General features: G+C 35.9%; 1 protein-coding gene across 1 annotated transcript in view; it reads left to right on the top strand.

Annotated features, from left to right (window-relative positions):
- Nucleotides 1-17,604, top strand: part of pcdh15a (protocadherin-related 15a) — a 202,379-nt gene that overhangs the window by 22,681 nt on the left and 162,094 nt on the right. Inside the window, exon 2 of the mRNA XM_016456477.1 lies at nucleotides 748-866. Within this exon, the coding sequence (XP_016311963.1) occupies nucleotides 776-866 (91 nt within the window). The 5' untranslated portion in view covers nucleotides 748-775. The remainder of the gene's footprint in view (nucleotides 1-747; nucleotides 867-17,604) is intronic.

Below are 17,604 nucleotides of genomic sequence, written 5' to 3' on the forward strand. Positions count from 1 at the left end.
CGCGCTCTCTCTCTCTCTCTCTCTCTCTCTCTCTCTCTCTCTCTCTCTCTCTCTCTCTCTCTCTCTCTCTCTCTCTCTCTCTCTCTCTCTCTCTCTCTCTCTCTCTCTCTCTCTCTCTCTCTCTCTCTCTCCCTACCATTCAGTTACTTGTGCATTGTTTTACTTACTTGTTTTTGACATATCCGACCGAACTACAAACTTTCCAGTGATGTCTGTGAGAAAGATATATTCACTCGACAAGCTCGCGCATCTGCGCCGCTGCGCGCTCAATCCACTCAGCGTGCTTTGTTTATCAGCTCGCGCACATCAGCTATACAGGCGTTAATACTGAATGTTTAACATTATATTCATTGCATACATATACTTCGTAGTAGACATCCTTAACTCCTTTCTGCTGTCTGTTGTTCTGTTGTCAGTGTTTCTTTGTCTGAATATGGCACTTATCACATGCTGTGTGGTATCGGCGTTTGGTATCGGGGCATTTTAACGAGTACGAGTACGAGTACAGGAGACCAGTATCGGGCCCGATACCGATACCAGTATCAGTATCGGTGCATCCCTAATGATAACCGCTATTCTCTAAATGTTCTCTAAATAACCCATCAGTACGGATGCAGCATTACACCAAAGTTTTCTGTTGATTTTTACACTGAATATTTTATTTATTTTGTAATAGTTCTGCACAGTTAACAGTGATATATATTTTTTTAGACTTTAAAATAACACCATTTCTCTGTTTCTCTGCAGGTGGATTGGCAGTAGGCAGTAACTGAAGATGAGGAGGCGCTGGTGGCGATCGGACTGTCTGGTGTTGGCGATTGGCTTGTTTGTTATCATCACCCAAATCTTGGCTCAAAACACTGAGGGTGAGACTCAAAGTTCTGTCCATCATTCTTTCCCTGTCACTAACATGAGAGATTTTATTTACCACTTTTGCAAAATAAACCTTGCACCTTTTCTCCAGAACCATAGCTTTCGATTTCATTCCTGGAGTTGGTGAAATGAGATGTTACAGCTCAGCGTTTACGCTCTGAGCGAAGTCAGAGAGATAATTGTATCTCTATCTTTGTGTGGCAGCGTCCCGCAAATCGGTCTCTGCATCTTCTCTGCACACCTTCATTACTGAAGCAGCAAGATACAGCTCTCCAAACTGAGTGTCTGATGATGTATGAATTATACCGTCACGTCTGCCAAAGACAAACTGACAACCGTAATAAAAATCTCAAAACGTTGCTGTAAATGCCGCGAGGCTGAGTGGAAATCGAGGCAAATAAATTGTGGCTATTGTCAGACTGTTCAGATTAGCGGTTGAGGATAAAAGATTGGTGGGCGTCTATAGTTGACATTTTCAGATATCCTTGTCTGTTCATGCAGCGTTTATTGTTATGGATTTTTGTATGATTTGAAGATGTTATGAAGATTTGAAGATGTTATGTGCAAGGCTGGGTGGTAAAATTGTGTATAATGTGCAGTGGTTGAAATTATGCCATACTCATGCCGCAGAATATCCATGATGCAATTTCTTACAACAGTCTGAAAACTGTCGCAGATGGTTGCTTCCAGTGTAGACGGCTACATTAATTATAATGGGAGTTGTTTAGATTTGGCGTGTTGTCTAGTGTGTTTGGTGTAGACTAGACATAGTATAACTGAGTGTCGTTTGTGGTTGTCAAGCATCTTGGCTCATTAATATGCAGCTGTGCAACTGTGCATGAACTGGCTATTTATGGGCTGGAGAATTATATTTGTGATTCATCATATTCAAAAACTCAAGACTTAATCCAAACCTAACAATTCGAGAATGCTCTGTGATGAACTTGAATGTAAAATCTAAAAGGAACTACCCCCCAAAAGGAATGGCAAAAAGGAACAAAATGAAATGAATTCAATCCGATGAAAAATCTTTTATTCTATTCATGTGAGCTATGTGTCAGGCCATCCAAGATATAGATGAGTTTGCTTCTTCATCAGAACAGATTTGGAGAAATTTAGCATTACATCACTTGCTCACCAATGGATCCTCTGCACTGAATGGGTGCCGTCAGAATGAGAGTCCTAACAGCGGATAAAAAAACCTCACAATAATCCACACGACTCCAATCCATCAATTAATGTCTTGTGAAGTGAAAAGTTGCATGTTTGTAAGAAACAAATTGATTATTAAGATGTTTTTTTTCCTTTCACTTTTTTATTTTTTCCAGTGAAAAAGTTGTCTCACCTAAATCAGGAGAGAAAGATGCACAGATCAAGCACTGTTTACAAGTGAAAACAGTTCTAAACAAATATGTGGGTGGATTTTGATGTGAGAGAACAACAGAGGATGGACTTTTTCCACTGGAGGAAATGCTATTATGGACTCAAATTTTGGCTAGAAGCAACGGTTAAAATGCACTAAGTGATTTCTGGGAAACAATGTGGAAAATTTAAATCAATACCCAAACAAATAATTTTGTAATGTTGGGGGAAGAGAGCGAGATTTGTAGAAAGACTGTAGAAAGACAGATTGCTGAGACATACAGTATGAGTAAACAGTAAAAACTTTCTAGCACTGGAGAGACCCAGAGAGTGGGAAGGCCTGTAAATAGGTATTTGTTTCTGCTCAATACATGAGTAACATTGGTTTTGCTGTGTTTAACAGAACCAGGATATGCTGTTGTTGTAATATTGGCTATAGTAACAAGTAACACTGGCTTTTAGTTGTTGTTTGCATTGCATAACATGTTCATGAATTTGGGGGTAGAGCAGTAAATGGAGGGGTGTGTTTCTTTTGGGTAGTGATGTGTTTGTTTGAATTTCAACATCAACAGTTTTTGTCAATCGCTTACTGCAGTTTTAATAATGGAGTTGTTTCTTACAAACCCATAGCTTTTTACTTCATAAGACTAATTAGTTTACTAATTAATGGAGTCAAGTTGTGAATTATTGTGATGTTTTTATCAGCTGTTTGGACTCATTCTGACGGCACCCATTCACTGCAGATAATCCATTGGTGAGCAGGTGATGTAATGCTAAATTTCTTCAAATCGGCTCCGATGAAGAAACAAACTCATGTACATCTTGGATGCCTGAGTACATTTTAAGCAAATTTTCTTTTTTGGGTTCCTTATTCCTTCAAAGCCCTTACACATGATTTGTTACTTTGCTTCACCGCAAACGTCGTGTGCCATTTTCACCAAATGCTGGAGTTCCACAAAAGGCCATTTTTTTTCTGGGAAGCAACAAAGTGGGACGTGTGCACAAAAAAGACCTGCCAATGGCTTTGATGCATCAAAGAAAGGAAAAAAGGAGCTGTCGTTTTTTTACTCATTTATTACTATTATTATTTTTTATTAAAGCTATGCAACATACTAATGTTGAAAATTACGTTACAGACGAGGCGAGCCTAATAAAGGTCAAATGACAGCAAACTAAAGATGTGAAAGTATTACAATAAAACAAGGTAAATATAGATGAATAAAAGGAAATTATGAGGCATTCAAGATCTCTTCATAAAGTTTGAAGCTTTTACATTTTTTTTTTCCCATTTTAGCTCTAAAAAACCGCATTAGTCAGGCAAAATCATGTGTGACAGCCACATACTTATGGCCAGATTTGGAATAGTCATTGTAAAGAATGACAGGTCAGCAGCAAACAGGGTCAAAGCTGAAATAGTTTAGAAATAGCTTGACTGGCGGACAGCCAGTTTTAGAGGTAACTCTGCAGCTGTCATAAATTCATAGTGTCACACAATGAGAAAAACTTGATGCAAGTTATGTGAAAAGGCCTTTAGAGTATTAATTAGTTAGCTTACCATCATGCTAACATCAGACTATTGCAACTAGAGCTTAGAGCTTGTAGAGCTTGTATTTGCCATTTTGTTGTGTTTTAACTTCACATGGGGATGCTACTGACGTAAATGCATCTTTTTTTGCAACAAGTAGCAGTGCTGCCCAACACATTACATAACTGTTTTACACACACAGCCTTTAACAAAATGAGCTGAGGCAATAATCAAACACATTTTAAGATGTCAAAAATGTATGAAACATTTTTTGGAAATGTGATTCATTTTAGGGAGTTTATTTGTTTAAATGATTCATTTAATGAACTGGTTCAAATAAATGATTCACCAATTATTTGAAATCATCACAGAACCTCAATTTATGTCAAATTGTTTTTGTAGCAAAATGAAAAAATGGAATTACTTGATAGATTTTATTTTTGCAAGCTACGGCTTCAAAGTAAACACTTCTTAAAAGGTAGGTGACTTCATAGTGATTGATAGTGCACTAGAGATTGGAATAGATCCACTTTCTTTGGCTCCTGTCCATGTCGGTTGTCTTTCTGCATGCCTATATTTCTTTCTTGCTGTTTGCCTGTACTTTGAACACGTCTCAGAGTATGTATGTACCATTTAAAAGTGGATAGAGAAATCTGGGTCTCCATCTCAAAAGACGAGCTGGATATCAACTCCACCTATTTCATCCTTTCACTGTAATTAAACTCCACTGGATATCTGCTGCTAGGTGAGCCATTAAAGTCAGCCGACAGGTGCACTTTGAGAGTGGAGTCAGTCTTCTCTGTCTAATTGAGAGGGAGGAGGAAACGCTTCTCAAGTCTCATGCCATCAGAATGAAACGGCGGGCTGTTATTTAAAAAATACACTAGACGTAATTACACAGAGCTGCTCCTGGAACACATCTATTCAATGCTAGTGCTACAAGCTGTATATGGCCTGCTAACACTGTATCTACACCTGATGCGTATGGTGTGTTGCATTGTGACTATGGATATGTCCAATACTTTAGTACTGCATGGCTACTCCACCTAGTTTATTTTTCCCAATCGTCAGGGGGAAAAAAAATACTATTTATTTAGATTCTGACAGCTATATCAAAGCCAGTTTGAATGATTGTGGCCAGCTAAAAAATATCATTTATTTTTGACCATTTGCATTCACAGTGATCCATACTAAGTTTTTATGCCAGTGTATATCTCATGATTTGTTGTTGTTGTTGATGTTGAAGGTCATGAATTTCATGGCTTTTGGTGGTAGTGCTTTAAAGAGAATGAAATATATAGTTCAGTCATGAAACTCTAGACGGCGCATTCTGACGGGGTGTTAACGTAACTGATGATATTCAGAGAGTTAAATGACTTGGCACAAGCAGATTGGTTCATGCTGCATATGCAGCCAATGAGCTTACAGCCTTGCATTTATATGGCTGGCTAGCATTCACTTGAGATTCCTGCAGCACGCTTTCAGAGTTCTCTGAAACCCTCCACCTTCCCCAGCTCCACCTATATTGATCTGCTACGGGGTTATTTATATGCTATTTGTGCAGCAGCAGCAGCAGCATGTCTTAAATACTCACTGCACCGTATCACCATATGCATTGGCAGTAGCAAGTTCCTGTACTTGCTTGCAGCAGCAGCAATAATCTACAACTACAGCAATAACCAACAGCAGCAGCAATTCAGCAGCAGCGTAGCAGATCTGTTCCGCCAAGACCAAATACATTAACATTGTCATATCCATCACCATGCTACAATCTTCAGAGAGTTGTCATGATTGAACTAATAGTTAGGGTTAGAAGTTTTATTAGAAGTTTGTTTTATTATTTATTATTTTTTATTAGATTGAACAACTTAAAAAGTATAAAAATATACATATTAAAATATATAAATATGTATTTATAACAGTATCATTTTATTTTTTACATTTATATAAGGTTCAAAAGTTTGAGGTTGGGAAGCTATTTTAATATTTGAAAAAAAAAGTCTTATGCTCTTCAAAGCTGCATTTATTTGAATAAAAATACAGTAAAAACAGTAGAATTGTGAAACATTATTACTATTTAAAATAACAGTTTTCTCTTTTAATATATTTTAAAATGTAATGTATTCCCGTGACAGAAAAGCCGAATTTTTATCATCTTTACTCCAGTTTTCTGTGTCACATGATCCTTCAGAAATCATTGTAATATGCTGATTTGCTGCTCAAGAAACATTTCTTATTATCCCAATTATAAATGATTGTGCTGCTTAATATTTTTGCAAAACCATGCTAAATTTTTAGTTCAGGATTCTTTCATGAATACAAAGTCTAAAATAGCAGCATTTATTAATATATACACATGCATACATATCATTTCATTGATCCCAATCTTTTGAATGGTCGTGTGTGTGCAATGCTTTCTTTGAATTTGGTCAACATGAGTTATCTTAGAAGACAAGTGTCAGTTTATATGACAGATTTGCTATTCACTCAAGCTCATCAGAAAGAAATTCATGGATTCTAGGTCTGTTTGAAATCTTCAGTGTCTAGAGCTTTCTAATGTTGTGTGCCACTACAAAACAATTGCACACTGAATTCAGGCAAGTCAGTCCTTTTCTTGCCAAACACCCTAAATTCTTTCTATAGTGCTAAAATACACATTATTACTCAACAGAAACATACAGTACATACAGATGTGTAGTAGAAAAATGGAAGACAATCCTAATTCTAACACCCTTGTGCTGTAAAATAAGCAGAGTAATTGTTTTCTTATGGTGTTGGAGGTGAAATTAGTGTGGTCACGTTCAGTCGCTCACTAACAAAACCCTGCATGTCCTCTCATCACCACAGTGACCAGAGAGCGCTTTCAAGGTCTAATCTCCCATCATCTGTGCAGAGAGTGTATCAAATCAGTTTTTCCCTCCTTCTGTTTGTCTCTTGTTCTGCCCATTTCTTCCTCTCTTTTATACTTGGTGTTATATTGGTGTGGTTTTATTATTATAGTCGCTCTTATCTGTTTATCACCTATGTCTCATTCTGCTGTACCTGTCTGTCTTTTATGCTGTGTCTCGATGCACACTGGGAGCTGGTGTGGCGTCGAGCTTTGTGATCTCCGGCTCTCTTCATTTTTACTTTGTCTGTTGATCTATTTATTTTTATTTCTCTGTAACATCCTCTCTCTACCTTCAGAAATGTTGTCGGAGTTTGATTTTGTCTCCTTGCTGGAGAGTATGGATAGTGTTATGACCAAAATCTTATATCACAGTACAGTGTGAGTAATTTTCTATCACAATATGTTTATTTTTTTACTGGAAATTCAGCAAACCAGTGGTATTTTATGATATATGATATTTTATGAAGTATCATTGATACTCTTATAGCTATTAAAATTATATATCTGTCTTTATTTGCATATTTTCTGATTTCTTTTTAAATGTAAAATTTCAGTAATTTTGTTTTGTGTTTTGTCTTTTTTATGTGTATATAGTTTAATTTGCGTTATTTTAGAACTTTAAGATAAACTAAAATAATTATGAAAGTATGCCTAGGTAAACAATAGCTGAAATAAAATGTTTAAGATTTTTAATGTTTTATTTAATGTCAGTTAACATTTATTTTAGTAGCATTTTGTAAATTTTTTTATTGTAGTTAACAATAATAGCCCTGTAGCAAAGGTTTATATATTAAATAACCATAAAGTAATGGCTATTGCGATACTACAAAATATAATGTTAGTCATTACAAATAGCATCAGTTGAATTGTATAGGGATAGTTCACCCAAAAATCGATCTTATGTTGAGCACAAACAAAGATATTTTAAAGAATGTTGGTAAGCAAACAGTTGAGGGTAACCATTGACTTCCATAGTAAGGAACAAAAATGCTATGAAAGTCAATGGCTATCGTCAGCTGTTTGGTTATCAACATTTTTCAAAACATGTTTCCGTGTTCACCAGAAGAAAGAAACTCATACAGGTTTGGAACAACTTGAGACTGAGTAAATGATGACCAAATTTAAATTTTTTGGATGAACTATCCGTTTAATCTAGTAAGTTGTTTCTCAAGAAACGTACATTTCATGTTGTGCTAACACTATACAAGTTATCTGTGTTTCAGTCAACTCATTTGTTTCTATTTTTATTTCCCCAAAGGAATTTTAGGAGAAACTTCTGAAGCAGGGTCTGGAAAAATTAATGTCACTTCAAGGAATAGTTTTGGGAAGGAATCATAACATTGCATGACATTTGTTTTTCTCCCAGCTCAGGGCTGGCCTTTTCATCTTCTAAGTCATTGAAAAGCACTGATCTGTTAGATGTATACCGACAGAGGCAGGAATATCCTCTTGATCTGATTATGGGAAGTGTTGGCTGACTGTAGAAGAGTTTGCAGTCTGTGCACATCTCGGGTGATGTTTCACTCAACGGGTGTTAGAGGAGCTGCAGGTCGTGCCGCCTCTTATGCCAATGGATGTTCTGAAAGCAAAAGCACTTGATATCTGTTTCAGTGAAATGTTCCAATTTCCTGAGTCGGTGATGAAAGGCTTCAGCTATAAAGATTTCAGAGATGGGCTCTCAGCAGATTAGGTAGGAAGGCATATTAGACGACACTGAGATTCGCTGGAAAAAAATGACCTTAGGAAAAGGAAGTTGGATACTTTCCATCGTATATATGTGCTTTTGACCATGTGAGAAAATAAACATCTCACACAAGCACAAGTTTGCTTAACTTGATTTATGTAACTTTATAGAAACAACTTTGTAGGCTATGTTCTATAATGTTATGAACCTCAAACACGCAATTAAAAATATTTTCAATATATAAACTTTATATAAATTAAAGTTTAATATAATTTTAATATAATTTAATTGTAATTTTAATACTGGATTTTTGGACGAGTGTTTGGCGCTACTGCCTTTTTGTGGATTGTAATTTTAATATAAATTAATAATTTTAATAATGTAAATAATTATTAAAAATTAAAACTATGTAACATTAAATTAAATTTTTAATAAACTTTTCAAATACCTTAAAATGTGAATATATATATATATATATATATATATATATACACACACACACACTAGTCAACATTTGAAGTGGATCAAAACCTTTCATCAAAGTTGTCCTAAAACCAAAATGCATTCAAGCGCTCAGGACAGTTCAGACATTGCGGTGAAAATCAGAGGTAAAAAACGATATAAATACTGTTCAGTTTCTTGCACAGACCGATCGTTTTGTGCCTTTTCACATCAATGTATCGTCATGAGCCGCAGGGTTTAATTTGGTTTTGTTTGTGTGTGTTTTATGACTCTCAAAGCCATGATTCCCATCCATTGACATTATAGGACTGACAGACTGCAGCGGTTTCAAATTTTCATTTTTGGGTGAACTATCCCTTTAACGTTACGTGACCATGCAACAAAAACAGAAAAGGCTGAAATCTGTTTTGTTTTTTGATTAAAATCAATAGCTGAGACATAAAAATTGCCTTATGTAAAGAAATGTCAGTATTTGCTACAGACAGAGACAAGCTTGTTTAGTTTTGTTTAGTGAAAAGTGCTTTGTGCTTTTGTTGAGACATCTTACTTGAACATATGATGGTTTCGGTTTGCTGTACATTTCTTTTGTATAGAGCAGCCAAATTGGATATTTAGTGCACAAGAGAAAAAGAGTGGAGAGGAAAGAGGCTTTTAAGAATCAATATGTCTCACTTTTTTTTTCTTTGCTCTCTCTCTGTGTGCTGTTTTCTCCCTCTGTCCTATTGTCCTATTGGATGGTTTGTCTTTGTGGATTGACTTTTGAGAGCATGTTCTTCGGTATGTGGTTGTCAGTCTGCTGTGTTTTTTGTCTTCAGAATGTCCCTGAAATGTCACAAATTTATAATGAGCATGCGGTCATTACTCATCATGATGGCTCATTCTGAAGTCTGTTCTAGGTGTTGTTTGTTCATCAAGTCCTCGTGTTGGAAACATGTTGATCCTCTTTCTGTGTGTCCCGAGCTGACATCACATTATACACACATGCCTGCCTTTAACCTCACAATTACAGGCCATGTGAATTTGCATAAATTTTTGCTGAAAGTCCTTCTTAATAAATAATTTTAAATTAAAGATAACACCATGGGCGTCGATTAATTTTTTTAATTTTTTTTAATTTTGCGATTAGCTCCATAAACAGTACACAAATTCGTGATCGCCTCAGTCCCCTTTAAATTTCATACAGTCTAAAAAATGCCGGGTTAAATACAACCCAGTGCTGGGTAAAATATGGACAAACCCAGCGATTGGGTTGTTTTGACCCAGTGGTTGGGTTACTGCCCAGAAGGTTGGGTTAAACATTTAACCCAACTGTTGGTTGAAAACAACCCAATCGCTGGGTTTGTCCATATGTTACCCAGCATTTTTTAGAGTGTATGAAAACGGCGGCAGACTTTGGCTCCTCCCCGTCTTTCAGCGTGTTCTTTTTCAATCCACACGCAGACCGCGGCGGCGCAGAGTGAGAAACAGAGGACAAGGTGTGTGTTTATCGATAGATTGTTATAATATCTGCATCTGTGCAGTTCTTTGTCATAAATCCAGTTTACAAAATATCATGGGGGAGCAATAATCAGTTCCCCATCTACTGTAGCCTAAGTTCTCACTGCGTTCACCCCTCATCACACCACAGCTGTTTCCTCCAGCGAAAATGAAGCACATATGAACGCATACTTTATAAAAACGATCATGTTGCCATTTTCATTTGAAAGTTTAACTTTAAGTGTAATACATATTTGTTTCATGTGGCAAAGAGGTTTGCATACTTGAGCTAAGGAAAGAGGGTTGTACTAGAAATGCAAACAGTAAAATTTTGTGTTTGTACCATAAACAGTTGTGTGTATGAGATCATGAAGACTTGAATTTGGCTTATTTAGTACTCAAATGTTACACCTATGTATGCAATACAGTGGAATACTGCAATAAGTTTAGTATACGACCCCTATTAATCAAACATTTTTTTATTTTATTTATATATACATATATTTATTATTAGGCTATTATTATTATTACACCCTCACTGGGGGCTGAGCCCCCCTAAAATGAAAATCCTAGAATCACCTCTGGGTAATACCAAAAGGTAAAATATTTAGTTTAGTTTTATTTATTGCAACAAAGCAATCAGTTTGCCTGAACAATTAAAAATGAAAGGAGTTTTAAAACAGACCATGCGAATTTCAAATTGTTTTTGCTGAAAGATTTGTAGTAATTACTTTTAAAATAAACGTAATAAGAGATGATTATTTTTTGTTTTGTTTTGTTTTACATTTGTGATTTTGGTAGTTTAACGAACTTTGGTTGCTTTAGAACAGACACGCTTTGAATGCTGGATTTTCTTTTTTCACAGAAATATTCAAATCAGCTATTTGAATGCTGTTTTGTTTCGTTTTGGCCAGATATAAGAGTAGTTCAAGCAATGGCATGAAACCATATTGACCATATTAATTTGAAAACATTTTTGCTAAGAGTCCTTTTGCAGTAATCACTTTTAAAATAAAGGTGATACCAGAGGATAAAACTTGTTTTGTGCTTTGTCTGTTGGGCTGGACAACTGAAGATCAAGCGAGTTTCAAAACTTTTTTTGGAAAGAGTTATAATGTCTGTACGTAACTGTGTGTGGTGCTGCCAGTGGCAAGTGTCACCTGTACTCCATAAAACAATACAAATATAAATACAATGAAGGGCATTTGAAATACAAGGTTAGACATCAGGCAATCAGTGGCAGCAAAAATAATTTATTTTTTTTACTCATTGTTTACAGTTGTTGTAATGAAATTATTAGCCATCTGTCTGTGATTTTGAAAGAGTCTAATCAAGGCTTCATGTCGTCCATATAAACTGTTCTTTGTGTTCAAAGGCACAGTTAATTAGTTAGTCTTTTTGAAAAGTGCAGACAGATACAGAAAATTCTGTTCCTCCTTCCGCAGTGGATCCTGATGTCTGTCGACTCAAGACGTTTGTAATTTTGGTAGTTTAATGAATGTTGGGTTGCTTCAGGACAGACACGCTTTGATTAGAGTGCTGGATTTTCTGCTCAAAGGATGCTCACAGAAATATTAAAATCAGCATTTGAATGAAACTTTTATTAGAGTTCACCTTTAAATAATTTCTGAGCCTCAATCAACCTTTAAAATCCACATGACTTTGACAGATTTTGTGACTTAGCCTAGTTTTTTATTTAAAGTGAACTATACCTTTAAAGGAGTAGTTCACCTAAAAATAACAATTCTGTCATCATTTACTCCCCCTCATGTTGTTCTAAACCTGTATGACTTACTTGCTTCTGTTGAACACAAAAGAAGATATTTTGAAGAATGTTGGTAACCAAACAGTTGACGGTAGCCATTGACATCTATAGTATTTTTTTCCCCATACTACGGAAGTCAATGGCTACCGTCAACTGGTTGGTTACCAACATTCTTCAAAATATCTTCTTTTGTGTTCAACAGCTGAAAGAAACTCATACAGGTTTGGAACTACATGAGGGTGAGCAAATAATGACAGAATTTTCATTCTGGGTGAACTATTTCTTTAAGACTATGGCAGAAACGTTCACTCCTTTCGCCTTAGTCACAAACATACTGTGTAAGTTAAAGACAGTATCGCAAGGCCAACTGCCACAAGTACTTCCTTATTTCTCACACATGCTAGTGGTCTTCTGCAAACATAAAGTGAACTGTTCGTATTTTTTTGTGAGTTGCTCTGATAACTCTCTACATGCTGCACAGACTCTGCACTGGATTGGCCGTGTCCAAAAGTCTCCTTCATCTAGCATAGTGTTTCTCAACGGGGGCGTTCAGAGAGCATCAGGGGGCGCTGAGGTGTTCTTGGGGGGCGTTTGGTTAAGGCGAGTTTACACTAAAGATGTATGAGCTGATACTTGCAAAGAAAATGGTCTGCCGCATCCTAACGCCGTCTCTACACTGGATGCATCAAAGCGCACTTTCTGTATCAATTTGTCAACTTGTCAGTAGTGCAAGCACGTGGAATGCGTCAGAAATAGAACGCGGCATCCGTTTACTGTAGCGCTTGCGCTCAGTTACTGAACGACTGATTATAATGGGATCGACGTGCTTTAACGCAATGTGTTGCGCCGTTCGCGGCCAGTGTAGTAGTGTTAGCGTTAGCTGCTAGTTTACACAAATACTCCCGCTTCTAGACTAGATGGTGTATAATTTCCTTAGCAACAACTTTTTAGTTCAGTGTTCGCTTGACTTTCTGTAGTGCAGCTGCCGAACTTCCCCTTCAAAACAATAGCAAGCATTTAGACACGATAAAGCATGAGATGCTTTTTCTTGTTTAGAAAAATGTATATGATAGCTTTTTGTTTGCTGATTGGCTTGAATTGGATTGAATGCCAAATTTCTAAAGAGTTTATTCAAATTTCACAAATATAGCCTACTTTATATCCACTTGGCTTTTTTGCTCCTTGGGAAATACTAAATACTAAAAACTAATGATAATGATATTTCAAGTCAAGTCAAATCAAATATGTGATGAATGTCATGTTAAAAAAAAATAATAATTATGTATGGGCTAATGTGGGCTGTTATATCTGGGTTAAAATACATGCTTTTAAAATAGGCCTGTATATTATAAATAAAATATAGCCTATAATATACAATACCATTAATAAAAAAGGTCAGTAAGATTTCTTAATGGATTAATTTTTAAAAAAAGGTTGCATTTGTTTGTTTAAAAATACAGTCCAAAAAGTAAATCTACCATTTAAAAAAATGCTTTCTATTTGAATATATTTTAAAATATGTTTTCCTCTCATGCTAAGCTTCACTACTCCAGCTTTCAGTGTCACATGATCTTTCAGAAATCATGCTGATTGTTGCTTCAGAAACATTTATTGTTATTATTATTATAGCTGGACACCACACTGACAAAAAAAGCAAGTTTTAAAGAAATGTATTGACTATAACAAATATATAAATCACACTGTAAAAAAATGTCAAGCTGTTTCAACTAATTATTATTTAGTAACTAATTCCACAGAAATTTTATGTTCAGTCAATTTCTGTCTTCAAAGTGTTGCCTGAATTGTTATTTTTTAGTTGGCTCAACCTTTACTGAAATAGTTTTATAGTCCATTCAACTAAAATGTTTTAATTGGTGAAACATTTAGAAAACTACAGCAAATTATGTCAATTAAAATTTAACCATTTACTCCATGTCTTTAATATGTAACCTCAACTAAGATTTATTATTTGGGGATCATAAGAAATTGCTGTGGAACTAGTTATTATATTTTATACTGAGTTTTGTCTATCAATCACTAAAAACACACACGTTACAACACATAATAGCCTTTATTTAATAACAATCTGCATTTATAACATTTGTCATACAGACTAAACATGCAGGCTTAAAGGGATAGTTCACCCAAAAATGAAAATTGGCTGTTAATTGACTCACCCTTAGGCCATCCAAGATGTAGTTAACTTTTTTCTTCAATTGAACAGTAAAGGAGATTTTTAGGTGAAACCATTGTCTTTGGCAATTCGTAAACGTCACATCTCTGGCTGCCGGCTTTTGAGAGTCAAATAAACATGTACAGACAACCGAAGGCTCCTGGGGACACGTTGAGGTCTTATGAAGCAAAACAATCAAAAACCGGCAGCCACAGATGCACAGTGTATGAATCGCCAAGGATCACTGTTTCAGATAAAAATCTTCTTTACTCTTCTGCTGAAGAAAAAAGTCACTGACATCTGGGATGGCCTGAGGGTCAATAAAATAACAGCAACTTTCCATTTTTGGGTGAACTATGCCTTTAAAGCGCTCCAGCTGTCAAACATTACATTTGTAATAAAACTGTAAAATTCATTTTAAACATTTGTTTAATGAACTTAAAAAGACTAAACAAGTTGCAAACAAACATTTACAAATATTACCACTGTTCACAATTACATCTATAAAATGAGGCAGAAGTCAGAAAAAATAAATGAACATGTTACAGTTCAACTGAATTCAAGTCAAGTAAACTCCAGTCACTGTATTTATATAGTGCTTTTTACAATACAGATTGTGTCAAAGCAGCTTTACAGTATTAAACAGGAAAATAGTGTGTCAAAGGAATTAAAACTCCATCGTTCTTCTCTGGCCAGACGAAACCATCAGTTAAATTGCAGGCTGCAGCAAAGTCAGATTGTGCAGAGGACTGGTCTGGTTCCCGTGGTCTAGGTGACGAGGTCTTCGGAGGGGATCTGTCTCTGGGGCTCATCTAGTTGTCATTGGCTCCTCTGACATTCAGGGCTGTCGAGGTCATCTCTAGGTGCCATCATCTGATCTGGATACGGACTGGATCTGGGTGACCGCAGTGACCATCTGATCTGGATACAAACTGGATCTGGGTGGCTACGGTGACCTCGGAATAAGAATGAGACAGTCTAATATTTGCAAAGATGCCACTGAGAACAATAAAGCACATTTTAATTGTAGTATAAACTCTAAACATTTACACATATTACCTTAAGTCTTAGTGTTGAAAGTACACACACACACTATGTAGTTGCAGTGGAGTGGTCTGGTCACATGGCAGTGTTTGGTCCCTTGGAAGAACTGACTGGCCAGCATCTGAAAACTTGCAATGATGACAAAGCATCAATGAAACCTTTGGCCACATCCTGATGAAGAAAGAAAAGTACAATTTATCTCAAAAAATGAAATGATGCATTTTAAATAATTTAAAATGTAATATCAGTTAATTAAATTTGTGATGAAACAGAAGTTGCAACAATTTTTTTGGCACACACACAAAAAAATCTCAATCCATTGCACAACACAGGGAGCAGTGATGTTGACTGTGTTCATTTGTTGCAAGGATTTGTAACAGAACATGTTCATTTCATATTATAGGGCTACCTTAAACAGCATAAAAAGAATATCAAAATATAACGGTCCTGCCTGTTGTTGATAAAAACCAGTGGTGACGTTTTACAAATTGATTGATCAATTGTCCCAATGTTTACTAAGCCATGGACTCTTTACCACTGCAGGGACTCGTGTGCACAATCTAGTGATTCACTACCTAGGGAACTGACTGAGACGCAGTCTGCTTTGATAACAGCACGTGAAAGGATTCAGTTATTTATTCTCATTCAGAACGAACTCCTCTTCCGAGGCGCCATTCACGAGACCAGAAACGCTGTTTAGAATTATCCCCGTTTAAAAAGAGCCATGGCTGGTTGATAATCACATTTAATGTCGTCTTTTTACTTCACAGGACATTTGCAAAAGTTTGCACACACAAAATCCCATTCAACACGCCAATGTTAACATCAAATAAGCGCAATACTGTGGTTTACATTACATATTTCGTCATATTAAGCATCAATGGCTTATAAAAGAGAAAGACCACGCGATCTCTTCATGCATCTTTTCACTTCACGGAAACACAGAAATATCATACAACACGCCAAAATTAAACCTAAAATTCATTATAGTAACACAGCTTTTGACATTAAATGTTTTACGGGTTAAACAAGTTGAAAGACTTTACTTAAACAGCTCATTTCCCTCAGACATATTCATACAACGCTTATTCGATGTTTTTATATATGTTGTACGATTGTTTATAAATATATACATTTTAAATAATACGTTCACATCCTTTTTAATATACAAGTTTTGATAAATTCAGTCTAAGTACACAAGTATTTATTTATTTATTCAGTGCCACTTGCCTGACGCATTAACTTGACATACACTGAACTAAAATATTCACTTTTCTCGGACATACGACTTATAAAACACTTCTAAATATCCACTCAAAAACATTGCATATGCTGTACGTTGTTGTCGATACATTTAGTCTAAAAAAAATAACATTTATAGTGGCACTTACCTGATGCGTGAATTTGACAAGATGGCGGCGCTGTTTCTCCGCGAAGTCACTCTGGCTCGTGCACCTGCGGCATGATCTCGGTGTTGACTGGATTTGTTTTTATTAGTTTAGTCAAACAATGACATTCTGAATGTTGACTGGATTTGAAAATAACCCTTTATTCAATGTTTTTCAAATATATTTGTGTAGACCTAATATAATATGTCTTCTCAACTAAGCCCAAGCAAGAAAATTAGCTCAACTTAAATATTTTTGCCCTTCCAACATTTTGTTAACTGGATATTTTACAGTGCAGGACAACACTAAAATAGTAACTATTTTGAAAATGAGGAGCATATGCATCCCATCTTTCTAAAGTAATTAAAGTAAAGTAAAGTAATTTCTTAAAAATCGTAATGATTCCATACATTTGAATTACTGCAAATATAATAACAGTCCTCATTGTAAACACAAAATAATAATCATCAATTTTAATATTCAGTGAGGACAATTAGACTATGTTTGATTTGATGGGGGGCGGTGAGGGACCTGGATAATGGGTAGGGGGGCGCTGGCCTAAAAAACACTGAGAACCACCGATCTAGCAGAAGAGCTGCTGGCTGAGTATTTAAGCACCACATGAGGGCTCTAGATATTGACACAGAGCATCAGAAAGATGCCACAGATGACCGAACCAGATGGAGATGTTTTCTGAGACAACTGGGGAGGAGAAACTCATCAGCCACCAAACAACAACATACTGACAGAAATCATTGCTTCTGGACAGTATAGGATTTGATTGATTGTTTGGCTGTGGACAAAGTTGTGTTCTATTTAAGAATAAACCTGGCCTTTCTCATTGTGACACTTCTTCTAAACTTCATTAAAAAGTGAAATTGAAAATTGTAATTATGTCAGTGTTTAGAAATACATTACCGTTCAAAAGTTAAAGGGTCAGTAAGATTTTTTTTTTTTTTAAA

The sequence above is a fragment of the Sinocyclocheilus anshuiensis genome, unplaced genomic scaffold (assembly GCF_001515605.1).
Source record: "Sinocyclocheilus anshuiensis isolate Anshui unplaced genomic scaffold, SAMN03320099.WGS_v1.1 scaffold407, whole genome shotgun sequence".
NCBI classification, from domain to species: domain Eukaryota; kingdom Metazoa; phylum Chordata; class Actinopteri; order Cypriniformes; family Cyprinidae; genus Sinocyclocheilus; species Sinocyclocheilus anshuiensis.